The 13,530-nt window shown below is 36.5% G+C and overlaps 1 protein-coding gene across 1 annotated transcript; it reads left to right on the top strand.

Annotated features, from left to right (window-relative positions):
* The first annotated feature begins 1,551 nt into the window (after nucleotides 1-1,551).
* On the top strand, nucleotides 1,552-12,792 carry LOC124246690 (amine sulfotransferase-like). Its single transcript, XM_046675126.1, has 4 exons — nucleotides 1,552-1,653; nucleotides 5,492-5,643; nucleotides 7,445-7,653; nucleotides 12,658-12,792. The coding sequence occupies exons 2-4, from the start codon at nucleotides 5,502-5,504 to the stop codon at nucleotides 12,790-12,792; spliced, it is 486 nt and encodes a 161-aa protein (XP_046531082.1). The 5' UTR covers nucleotides 1,552-1,653; nucleotides 5,492-5,501.
* The last annotated feature ends 738 nt before the right edge of the window (nucleotides 12,793-13,530 follow it).

Raw genomic sequence — 13,530 nt, 5'->3', positions numbered from 1 at the left:
TATGAATGAATGGGAAAAAATGATAAATTTCTAAATATTCCTTTGTGATCTATCCAATTGTGCTAAACGAACAGGGATGACAGAAGCTGTAATCTGTTTGGGCTCTGATAGCATCATCACAGTCCTCACACTTATAAGAAACCACTGACTATAAGAAAAGTTCACTGGAAAAGTAACCAGTAAAAGGTCGACCACAAATGTAATATGAAAAATGATTATCAAAGAGCAGCTCATGTAGGCAACAGGTGACTGAAGAATGAGTCAGCGTCTGAGGGAGATGCAAGGACAGGTCTGAGACAAATTTCACATATTACAGGATTTAGAAAAGATGGCCCGGATCTTCTGCGATGTCTGCTTCAAAACAAAATACAAGAGTGGAAGGGCATCACTTAGGATTGACAACCCTGGTCATTTTGGAAAATGAATTTAAATACTCAGTGAATTTAAAGGTGCTTGGAGAGGATGTGGAGAAAAGGGAACCATCATACAACGCTGGTGGGAATGCAAACTGATACAGCCACTACAGAAAACAGTATGGAGATTTCTCAAAAAATAAAAACAGAAATACTATGTGATGCAGCTATTTCACTATTGGGTATTTATCCAAAGAATAGTAAATTCATCAATTCAAAAAGATTTATGTGGCCCAATGTTCATTGCAGCATTAGTCACAATAGCCAAGACATGGAAGCAACCCAAGTGCCCATCAATGGGGGCATGGATAAAGAAGATGTAGAGTGTATATGTATAGGCAATGGAATACTACTCAGCCATAAAAGGACAAAATCATGCCATTTGCGACAACATGGATGGACCTTGAGGGTATTATGCTGGGCTAAATATGCCAGACAAAGACAAACACTACATGATTTCCCTCGTATATGTAAGGCAAACACATAGATACAGAGAACAGATTGGTGGTTACCAGAGGGGAAGGGGGTAGGGTGTAGGGCAAAAAGGGTAAAAGGGCACATATGTATGGCGATGGACAAAAACTAGACTATTGGTGGGGAAAACCATGCAGTCTATACAGAAGCTGAAATACAGTAACATAAGCCTGAATTTTACACAATGTTATAAACCAATGTCATCTCAATGAAGTAATTAAAAAAAAACACAAGTGCAAGTGTATCATTGAGGCTGGACAAGCCCGGGCATTTTAGAAAATGAATTTAAATGCTCAGTGAGTTTATAAGGCCCTTGGAAACTCTCACAGCCATAGCTAGTTGTACATAGGAAGGTGCAAATAAAGACCTGAAGAAGGAATACCAGCCCCCTAAGACAGGTCTCAATGACTTTACTGATCATTCTTCTTTCCCAAGCAACTTGTTGCTATAGCTTACAAGTACATCTTGTTGTTTGTTATATAGTTGCTAAAGTTAAGTAATTATGACTACTGGGTAAATGCAGTTCTCTTCACTTTCTCCATCAGTTTGACACCTTTGCTGTCTCTGGAGGGACCCTATGTCCTTTTCCTAATGTCAACAAATCTTACCCAATTTATTTACCCAAACTGAGCTGACTCCCTAGAACACTGCTCACTGGCAAAGACAAACTCCGTAGGGAGTATTTCTGTCTCAGCAACACATCAATCCTTGTCATCCTTAAAATCCCATCAGAAGTGGATTTTGCTTCATCAGTTGATCTGCAACAGTGAGTAGTTAAAGGGTAGACTTCAAGCCTCTTTCAAGTCTTATCCTCTCTTCAGCATACAAATGTACTTATTTTGTTCTCCTCAATTTCCTGTTTTTCCTCCTTTTCTTTTGGACTTTGTCACGAGAATAAGAGGGAGAAACAAGACATCTTTTTCTCTTTATACAATCACTGTCTTCTCTATTCATCAAGGAAATGAAGACAATATGTGACTAGCCAATGCTGAGATCTCACATGAATCCACCCCAAACCCCACTGTTTTTCCCTTATTTCTGTGGCGCAACAGCTCTTATCATTGTCTGTCTCCTGAGACTGTGCAGGACAAACTGAACATAACAAACAGCAAACGAGGAGCGATGTGCATAATGTTTGTGTGGGCTGCCTGGTACTGGTTCGTCTGTTTTCAGCATCCTGAGTTTCTGGAATTGGTGTGTGTATGTGTGTGTGTGTGTGTGTGTGTGTGTGTGTGTGTCTGTGTGTGGCATTGTGGGGTGTCAGGGGAGTGTGATAGTGAATCACACTTTCATCTTTGCTTTCATCTTTCACTTCAACTGTGTTTCCTACTTATGGACTTCTCCATTTGTACAGTGTAAATTCTCCCTTTAACACTCCAAAGGCTGAGTTCCCCGAGGTTTTTCCTGGAAAATTTGTGATGCCCATGTCAACATAGCTCTTCATCTACCTGGATTGAAACCATTCTTTGTGGCTTATCAGCCAGTCTAGTCGTTTCTCAATTCCCTTTAGTTGAAGTTGTCTGGACTTTGACTTGACTGAGGAAACCTCTACTGGCTTAGTAGGGCCTTAACTGGATCTTTTAATTGAGAGTCAAGTAGCATCCCACAAGGCTTCTCTGGAAGTTGAGATAAAACATCCGCTGGAACCAAGGGAGTGCTTTATCACTATTTTGGTTCACATTTTTTAGTGCGAATGGAGGGGTTGATAATATGTAGATTTCCAAATAACTCTTCTCAGAAATTCTGATTCCATCAGTCTGGTAAGGGGCTAGAAAATGAACGCTTCCCCAGAAACCCTGATGATTCTAAGACAAATGATTTTCTCTCTCACCCAGCAAAACTCACCTTGGACTTTGCCCTATTGATCAGATGAGTTAGACTGTTTGTAAGGGAATTGAATGTTTTTTTGACGTGCAAGTTACATAAAGCCATATTTGCAATTTTTTGAGAAGTTTATTTTCTTTGTGTGCACTTCAACTTTTTAAAGTATATAACTGAAATATACAGGCGTACATTGAAGGTATTGAGGGGCAAGTTCCAGACCACGGCAATAAAGGGAATATCACACTAAAGGGATCCCACAAACTTTTTGGCTTCCCAGTGCATACAAGAGTCATGTTTACACTGTACTGTACTCTATTGAGTGTGCAATAGCATTATGCCTAAAGAGGATTGTATGTACCTTAATTAAAAAATACTTTATTGTTAAAAAAGTTTACCTATCATCTGAGCCTTCAACCAGTTGTAATCTTTTTGCTGGAGGAGGGTCTTGCCTGGATCATGCTGGCTGCTGACTGATCAGGGTGGCGTTTGCAGAAGGTTAGGGTGGCTCTGGCATTTCTTAAAATAAGACAACTATAAAGGTTGCTGCATTGATTGATTCTTCCTTTCACAAAGGATTTCTTGTTTGTAGCATGAGATGCTGTTTGATAGCATTTCACCCACAGTAGAGCTTGTTTCCAAATTGGAGTCAATCCTCTCAAACCCCGCTGCTGCTTTTTCACCTATGTTTATGTAATATTCTAAATCTTGTGTTATCATTTCAACAATCTATACAGCATCTTGACCCAGAATAGATTCCATCTCAAGAAACCACTTTCTCTGCACATCCATAAGAAACCACTCCTCATGCATTAATCACGAGATTTTAGCAATTGGGTCACATCTTCAGGCTCCCCTTCTAATTCTGATTGTCTTGCTGTTTCCACTACATCTGCAGCTACCTCCCCCACTGAAGTCTTGAACCCCTCAAGGTCTCCACAAAGGTTGGAATCAACATCTTCCAAACTCCTGTTAAGGGTGATATTTTGACTCTTCCCATGAATAACAAATATTCTTAACGATTCTAGAATGGCGAATCCTTTCCAGAAGGTTTTATTTCAATTGACTTTGCCTAGATCCCTCAGAGGAATCACTACCTATGACAGCTATAATCTTAGGAAATATGTTTCTCAAACAATAAGACTCGAAAGTCAAAATTACTCCTTGATCCGTGGGCTGCAGAATGGATGTTGCGTTAGCAAGCGTGAAAATGACATTAATCTCATTGTAAATCTCCATCAGCCCTTTTGGGTGACCAGGCGCATTGTCAATGAATGGTAATATTTTGAAAAGAATCTTTTATTCTGAGGAATGGGTCTTAACAGTGGGCTTAAAATATTCACTAAACCATGCTATAAATAGATATACTGTCATCCATGCTTTGTTGTTCCATTTATAGAGCACAGGCAGAGTAGGTTTAGCCTAATTCTTTAGGGCCCTAGGAATTTCAGAGTGGTAAATGAGCATTGGCTTCTACTTAAAGTCACCAGCTGCCTTCTCCCCTATCAAGTGAATCAGACTACCCTTTGAAGCTTTCAAGCCAGGCATTCAGTTCCCTTCTCTAGGAATGAAAGTTTTTGAAGGCATCTTCATCTTCTATTTCATCTACGCTGAAAATCTGTTGTTTGGTATAGCAGCTCTCATTAATTACCTTAGCAATACCTTTGAAGCACAATAAAGTGAGGTGAAACACAGCAAGATATGCCCGTGTGCTGGTTGTAACTTAAGGTTATAGAACTTCTGGGATTCTCTCATTTATGTAACATTCAAGAATAGTTTTCTCAGGCAGAGCTAATAAAGAAATGCTCGGCTGGTCTGATTTTGGAATAGAAATGTCTTTAGACTATTTTTATTTTGACTTTCTTACTTAGATTTATTTCAGATTTCTGATAACAAACTTCTACTGGAATATGGAGGAATTGCTATGTGGTATCTTGCAGCTAAATGAGAGCAACATTTCCAAAGCAAAACCAATTGGTATCACTCATGCAGAGCATTTTCTACAATGCATTTGAAACAGTGTATCAGATCCCAAAGCCTCAGAAACTTCTTTCAAATTTAGCAGATTATTGAGGTTGGCCTGGTGGCAGAGAGGGTAAGATCGTGTGTTACGCTTCTGCAGCCCAAGGTTCGTGGGTTCTGGTCCTTTCTGTGGACCTAGCCACCACTTTCAAGCCATGCTGAGATGGCATCTCACATGCAAAATAGAGGAAGATTGCCAACCGATGTTAGCTCAGGGCCAATCTCTCTCACACACACAAAGAAAGAAGTTAGCAGAGTATTCATGTATCAGGAAAAAGAAGAAATAAAGAGCATATTCATCAAAGAATTTTCTATTTCTATAACAAAAAATAAAGTGCAAAGAATAAAAATATAAAATCCTAAGAAACCGTATGTTAAATGGATTAGAAGCATGGACTCTGTGGCCTAACTCCCTGGCATCAAATCTTGCCGGCTCTGCCAGCTGGGCCACCTTGAACACTTTGCAGAAACTCCTGTGCCTTAATTTCTCCAACTGTATGTTTAGAATCATGATAACACCTCCCTCATGGGGATTTAGAAAAACTGTTTAAACTCCTGGTATCTTACTTTCCTCATCTTTCAGACAGTGATAATAACAATACCTCTAGCAACGTTGGGTTGCTGTGAAGAGGATGGTAAATGAGTTGATACACATAGGACATTTAAACACTGCTTGGCATACAGGGAACACTAAATAAGTGTTAGTCATTATTATAAAATACTAAGAACTTGAAAATCATTTTATCTGTTTTTGCTCATAGGTGAATAATTATGGACAACACAGATGCATATTTATTGAACTTTAAAGGCTATTATCTTATACGTTCTACTGCTAATACTGACCTACTGAAAAATCTAGAGGAATTTGAAGTTAGACATGATGATGTCTTCATAATCACATATCCAAAATCTGGTAAGTTTGAGGAGTGGGCCACCTGTTCTCATCTTCACTCTGGTTTGGTAATACGTTTGTACAGAGGTGCCCTTTTCTACACGTTGACAGTAGCTCAGTCTATCTTTAGACGATTATTTAGAATCAGAAAAAAGCTTAAATAAATCTCAGATCTCTATGATGTAAGCTTATTTGAGCTCCATATATTGTCATTTCTGATGACACATATGAAGAAATCAAATACTGAGCCAAGGGTGATACTTGGTAATTGCTGACCTGTTGGCTTGGTCTGACACTGGAAGAAAATATATTTAAAAATCCAGCAGGATCCTTCCTAGTAGCATTTTTCACTGTCAGAACTAACTCCTAATATGCTCTTCAATTGTTCTAAATGCTTTGTATTTCTCTAAGATAATGAAATTGTTTTGGACTAAAGTAAATTGCCCTCAAATCAAACATTGTAAAATTAATCATTTTTTATGTTGTGGTCTCTGGAACATAAGGTGATTGGTGCCGTTGACGCGATGTTGTATGGGGTGGTTAATATTGCTCGAAGACACGCTAGAGTCTACGTCAGCATAGTAATAGGTTATTCCTGACATTCATGAAAATGCTCTAGTCCCTCCCTTTTTCCATTTACTTTGGAATTCATGCCCTTGTGCACTTGCCCCAAATTAGCAGCACATTGCCTTATCCCTGGTGTCTTCCTCTCTGCTCCACATACAACTGATATTAGGGTGTTTTCCTCTCTTAGATATTGATGAAATCTCAGTTTGCCTAGTTTTAGTCCAATACTGCAGTCATAAAAGAGTCTTTCCTTTACCTTTAGTCCAGCCCAAGTATTTGGGACACCACACACCAGTCCTCAGTCCAGCCTGCTGGCTCCTTGATCATCTTGGAGGGAAGATTAGTGAGTCTCCCCAGGATTCACCATACATTGTACCAAATCTATCATGTAGATAAATCAGTTAGGTAGTGACATTTGTAAGATTTTTGGCATCTCACATCCTCTTAGAACTTGGTGATATCTTCATGAACATAGATACAAAAATCCTAAACTGAATATAAGCAATGCAAATACAACAATGCAAAAAATACTGTATGACCTAGGTGGGTTTAATTCAAGAGTCAAAATTACTTTAAAAATTTGTTAATGTAGTTCACCCACATTAAGAGAGTATGGGACAGAGCCGGAATTATCACCTCAATAGATGCAGAACGAGCATTCAATAAAATTCAGCATCCATTCATAATGGAAACTATAAGCAAACCAGGGAGAAAAGGAAACTTCTTTAACCCGATAAACAGAATCTACCAAACACTACCACAAACATCATATGCAATAGTGAAACATTTAAAATAGTGCATTTAAAGTCAGGAACAGGACAAGAATGCCTGCTATCACCACTTTTTATAGGGGAAGACATATGCTACACAAGTAGAAAAAAAAGATGTGAAAAGAGCCTTGACGTTTAGTTGTCTGTACTTCTAAGAGATCAAGCACTAAGAAAGGAGACTAGGGAAGGAGAAACAGAGGTAGCGCAGAAAATCATAGAAAGGGACCTGGCACGAAGTAGAGGAAACAGAAGGAGGAAGGATTAGTCTGAATCACTCCTATGGTGGACTCAGAACAAGCACAGCTGCTCAGAGTGACAAAGGAACTGAGCCCTTGATTTATCTTTACTCATCTTAATGTAAAATACAAACACAAAAACTCGAACAAATTCACGTGTGTACTGAGAGTGGTTAAATAAAAAGCGTTACTACTGAGAGTTATTAAAAATTTATTCCGGGTTGAAAAGAAAATTATTTATTTTTACAGGTACCGTCTGGGCTCAGCAGATATTAAGCTTGATTTATTTTGAGGGACATCGTAACAGAACTGAAACGGTGGAAACACTTGATAGAGTCCCCTTCCTTGAACACGGTGTACCCAAGATGGAGCATCAGAAGAGACCATCGCCTCGTCTCTTCGCATCCCACCTCCCATATTATTTAGCACCAAAAGGTCTCAAGAACAAAAAGGCTAAAGTATGTCACAGAAGTAGCTTATGGACCTTTTGCACAAACAGAAGTACTTTCTTCCAATTTTGTTCTCCAGCACCACTCATTCACATTCTTTTAAATATGATTATGACAATTTTTATGATTTTGTTTTACACATTAAAAATATAAGTATATATATTATACACTTATATTTATAAGTACATAAGTATTATAAGTATATACATAGCGTGTGTCAAGACACACTTTTTCTGCAGTGCAATTATATAACATACAGCCAAACTGCTTTTATGTCAGTGCATGAAATTCTATTCTTTTTAATGGTTAATAAATAGCATTTTATATGGCTACACAATATTGAATGTGTATTGATGGACAGGTAGGTTGCAGCAAATGCATATATCACGTTGAAGTAAGCATTCTTACAGATCTTTACACTTTTGTGATCTAGTGAAATATATCCCATAAGTGGAGTTTTCAGGTTAAAGTGTCCAAATATTTTCAGTGGCAGTAGGTATGATCTACTTCCCTTCTATAATCTATCAACTTACTCCTCATCAAACATCAAATAAACATGCTTTTTCCCTCACACGCTCACCAGTGATTGGAATGATCAATCTTTGCTAATGTGCTAAGTAAAAGCAATCTAATTCTTGAGAAATTTGGAGTTCTTTTGGTTTTAATGCGTTTGATCATGTTTTTATGGTCTTCCAGCCTTGAAATATCCTTTATATTCTTTGCTATTTTTCTTTAGCTTGCCTTTTATTTACTGTTTTGCAGAAGCATTTACATGGGGCAAATATTTTCCTGGTTAATAGATTACCTTTGAGAATTGTTGAATCCTTTGATCTTACGCAAGCCATCTATCAATCTTTCCGTCATAACTTATGGCTCTTGAGTTTTGCTAAGAACACATTTCTGCACCACAGAGATTATGTAAATACTTTCCAGGGATTTTTTCTAATAATGTTTTTGTTTTGCACATTTAATTGTAATTACATTGTTATTGCATGTGATTCAAAATATGACTATTGTGTGGCATTTGCCAAGGGCATTAGCCAATTGACCCAATGCGATTTGTGTAAGCATTTACTCTTTCCCTAAAGTTTTGAAGTCGACATTTTTGACAAAGTTTCCATAGTCCCTACCTCTGATTTCTGCATTCTTTATTCCAAAATTTGTTAGCTCTAATACGTGGCAGTTCTTCACCGTTTTAAATATTGTAACTGATAAGGCAAACTTTATTTTTTCATGTTAATTCCTCCAATGATTTTTAGATGCTAATTGGAATTGATTAAATATTAGATTAATTCTGAAACAATCATTAACTCTGCAATATTCCAACATCTACCCAGCATCACTCTATTGCTCTTTATTTGTTAGGTCTACTTTCACGTCCCCCAAATGTGTTATGTGGTTCTTCGTATGTTCTTTACACAATTTTTCCTGAATTTCCAGTTTTTGTTATTTCTTTAGCTAGTAAATACTAGACATTGTTTTCACTACTGACTTTCCTATTAGTTATTGCCATTATAAAGAAAAAGGCTTTGGTTTTGTACTCTCTTTTGTCCCCTAATCTCTTTGATTAGATTTGTTAATTTTCCCTTTATTCTCTGGAATATAGTTCATCTTAAATTATAGTAAATTTTATTTTCCTTTACTTTCTAATATTTACACTTTTTTCTATTTCAATAGTTAAAATCTGCAAAAAGAGATAGAATGATAGAGGTGATGAGGAATATTCTTCTTTTGTCCTTCATTCTCTAGGATTTTGAGTATCTTTCCTTGTTTGTGTTTTGTTTTGTTTCACAATTGACTTTTGAGGCAGGAAATACTGAAAAAATTTGTTTTTTCTATTCTTGTTTACTTGTAGTTTTACTTTTATCTTTTTTTCTTCATTCAGAAAAGTTCTCATCACGTAAAATGTCTTTTTTGGGGGCAACTCTGAAGACGCCGTAGTGTTTCCTCTTTTATTCCATAGCAAAATGAAATCCACTAATAATTTAATGATGTCCTGTTTCTGGAACAAATCATACTTGCTACGACTGTAATCCTTGTTTCACATAGTGCTGGGAGAGTTTTGTTAATACTACTCTGGAATTTAATCTGTCATCATTTTAAAAACTAGACTTCAATTTGCAATGATTGCTCTGACTTTCTTTGATTTTAGTATCACTGTGATTCTAGTCTATAAAATACATTTTGAAGCCTTTTGTATTTTTGCTAAGTTAAATAGTTTAAAAAAATACAAAATAACTGAATCTTTTGAAGACTTGATTAAAGTCCATTATAAATGTATCTGATCATGTCAGCTTCATGGTTCTACAACATTTTCATTTTTCTCATCAGTTTATTTAATTAGTTTCCTTTCTCTAAACAAATATTATAATATTTTTCAAAGTAAATCATCCCCATTTCATCAATATTTCAAAACATGGAAAATAATTACACCATATAGTCTCATGACCTGGTGAATTTTCTCTAATTTTGTGATTACATCTCTTTCATTCATTTGTAATGAAGAAATATTTCATATTTTTTCCTAATTAGATTGTTTTGGATATCAGCAGTTTTCTATGATATTGTATTAGGTTTTTTCCACCAAAGAACTAGTTTGTTTTTGAAACATAACTTTATGTAATTCATTGATCTCTGCTTTTATTTTAATTCATTATTTCTTCATATTTTGTTCGCATTTCTTTTTCTGACCTCTTTAATTAAATGACTAGAATTATTGATGTCCAATATTTACTTTTTAAAGTGATGACTATCCTTTTTAGTCTAGTTATATTCTAGTTTAGCCATATCTTTTAGTGTAGCTAAAACTACGATTTCAGCATAAAGTGGGACAACTGCTTTGTTTAAATCTACAGAATTAAGATCTACATTAATACCTATATAATATATTAATTGTAGATCTATTATTTCAGTTTTAGTTTTTTTTTTTCTTTTCTTTTGAGGAAGATTAGCCCTGAGCTAACTACTGCCAAACCGCCTCTTTTTGCTGAGGAAGACTGGCCCTGAGCTAACATCCATGCCCAGCTTCCTCTACTTTATACGTGGGATGCCTACCACAGCATGGCTTTTGCCAAGGGGTGCCATGTCCTCACCCGGGATCCAAACCGTCGAACCCACCGCCGAGAAGCAGAACGTGCGAACTTAACCCCTGTGCCACTGGGCCGGCCCGCAGTTTTAGTTTTCTAATTGGTCCAAGTTATTCTGAAGATTTTTCTCCCCAAGTGTGTTTATATACTTTTTCTAACTTGGTCCTCGATGATTATTAGTAATTATTGCACTATTCTTAGGGAATGGTATTATAAGAGTTCTAATTTATGAAATTCATTGAGAAGTTTTATGGTCAACTATGTGATCAATATTCAATAGTTATTCATATTCAATATTCAATAGTAGCTCCAAGCATACATGAGAAAATGTTGGATATTCCATATATGGAGCATTAACACACATATGTAAAATTTTTTGTCAAATAGTTTTGTAAATTATTTCTGGTAATCCTTTTATACTTATGTTTAAAGAAATTGTGTGTAAATCTCCCAATGTGATTTTCCCTAAATCAAAAACTTTGAAGACTTATTAGAATTTGTGCCACTTATTATTTTTATTACATTATTCAGTATACAAAGATCTCTGTTGCGTTGGTCATTGCAAACAAATTATATGTTGTTCTCTTAAATCACTTGGCTTTACATTTTACTGCACTTTATATTGTAACTTATTTTCTTTTTCCCTGGGGTTTTGCCATATGCCCTTGTTTATTCTGGTTTTTCAATATTGTTTTCCACTGCTGTATAATTTTACATGTTGTGTAAGTAATTCTATCAGATCTATCCTTTTCTTTCACTGAAAAGTTAGGTTATTCAATTTTTGTTATCTAGGATATATCGTCACGAAGCAGCTTATATAGTGAGAAAGTAGGGACTGTTAATTCTTCACAGCAACTGGTTACAATATTAGAATTTTCTAAATGACAGAGATTTGGTCAGTGGTTCCTTCAGATCAATCTTGAGAAACAGCTTAAGTTTTGCTTGTTAGTTTCAGAGTGATAAGCAAAAAATGACCCAGGTGGAGTTCGCTTTGCAAACTGAGCTAAATTAAGCTTTGCTTGTATGACTAAACTGGTCTTGTCTGCTCAGGGAATTTTCAAGTCTGGTCTCTGGTTTTACTTTTAACATTTTAAGTCTTTTTTTTCCCGTTTAGGAAATCCTTCCCTTCTCCAAGACCAGATATATATTGTTTACTTTTTAGATGTCAAAGTGTTGCATTCATATTTAAAACCTAATCCATTTGTAAATGATTTCTGTTTATGGTGTGAGGAAAGTCCACTTTGTTTTCTTTTTCCTGTATGGATAATTATTTGCTTCAACATCATCTGTTGCGTAATTTTCCCCTTAATTTTGTGCTGAGAAATATTCACCCTAAGCTAACATGTGTTGGCAATCTTCCTCTCTTTTTCTTTTCCTCCCCGAAGAGCAAGGCATAGTTGCATATTCTAGTTGTAGGTCTTTCTAATTATTTTACGTGAGCCACCCTCAGAGCATGGCTACAGAGAGACTACTGGTGTGGTTCCATGCACAGGAACCAAATCCAGGCCACCAAAGAGGAGTGTGCCAAAGTTTAACCACAAGCCGTCAGGGCTGGCCCAGTCTTTCCTTGTTTTCCCTGCTCTCCAATTCTACCTTGGCTGTATATCTGATATCACTTAATGCTCAGGGAGGGTACGTTGAAACACCTTCTATGCAAGGTAATTTGCAATATTCATCAGCATTACAAATAAATAATTTCAGCTTTAGAAGTTATCCCTATAATCTTGTATATGTGAAACGTCATGGGAATAAAGTTCTCTTTGCAACAGCATTTGTAATAGCAAAACGTTGTGAACAACCTAAATTTCCGTGAGTAAACTGGATGATATAAATTATTATGCATTTATATAGTGAAATATTATTCAGATGTTAAAAATAACTTTAAGGATAACCAATAACTGATAGGAATTTACTATCTCCTTTGCAGATTCTTTACATCTACAGAAACCCCAAGGATGTTTTGATCTCATATTTTCATTTTTCAAATATGATGGTTATGTTAGAAGCTCCGGAGAATATAGAATATTTCATGAAAAAGTTTTTAGATGGAAAAGGTAACTGAATTTATTCACCGAAAAACATGTTTATGAGGCAATGTTGCTATTTAGCCAAATTCTCTAGCTTAGGGAACATAACTTAGAGAGTTACAGAGGGTAACGATAGAAGGTAGAAGGGACATAACTGGTTACTATCGTTTCTCAACTGAATCTGCCACCTAATAGCTTTTCCGGCCTCACTGGGACCACTGTGGGAATTGTCCAGGTTGCAGAGGCATATTGTTTATGAAAAATTTTGACCCAAGCCTAGGAGAACCAGAAATATGCTAGCAGTTCAAAAGAGCTCGATCCATGTGTTCCAGAAGAGCTACTGCTGAGGGTGGGTGTAGGTTCTGTGCTCTGTCATGGCCTGTGGTAGCCCTTATGGCAGCTGTGGAATTTTCACTCCAACACTAAAGAGGAAAGATTGATGCAGGAGGACTGTGGACTGACAAATTAGGGTTCTCACTCACTTAGCAGATTACATTCAGGTCTTGTCTTGTTGTAGATAGCTAAAATTGCTATGCAGAGATTTTAAAACAGACAGCAGGAGGAGAAATAAAGACGTATGTTTTTAGGTGGAGGAAGAAGGAAAAGGAAGGGACTTACCTTAAGGAAACCTTCAAAATTAGTTCTTTGGGCTTCCTTGTCTTTGCATTGCTGCTTTCCTGAATACATGGGAAAGGCAAGTTTCTGCTAAAATCATGTACTCGTTTCCCAAAACGCCATTTTACAAAGGTAGCATAGAAGTCCAGGGGTGGGAG

Source organism: Equus quagga, chromosome 11, assembly GCF_021613505.1.
Source record: "Equus quagga isolate Etosha38 chromosome 11, UCLA_HA_Equagga_1.0, whole genome shotgun sequence".
Taxonomy (NCBI): domain Eukaryota; kingdom Metazoa; phylum Chordata; class Mammalia; order Perissodactyla; family Equidae; genus Equus; species Equus quagga.
The sequence above is the reverse complement of the archived record's forward strand: the minus strand, read 5'-3'. Positions and strand labels throughout refer to the sequence as shown.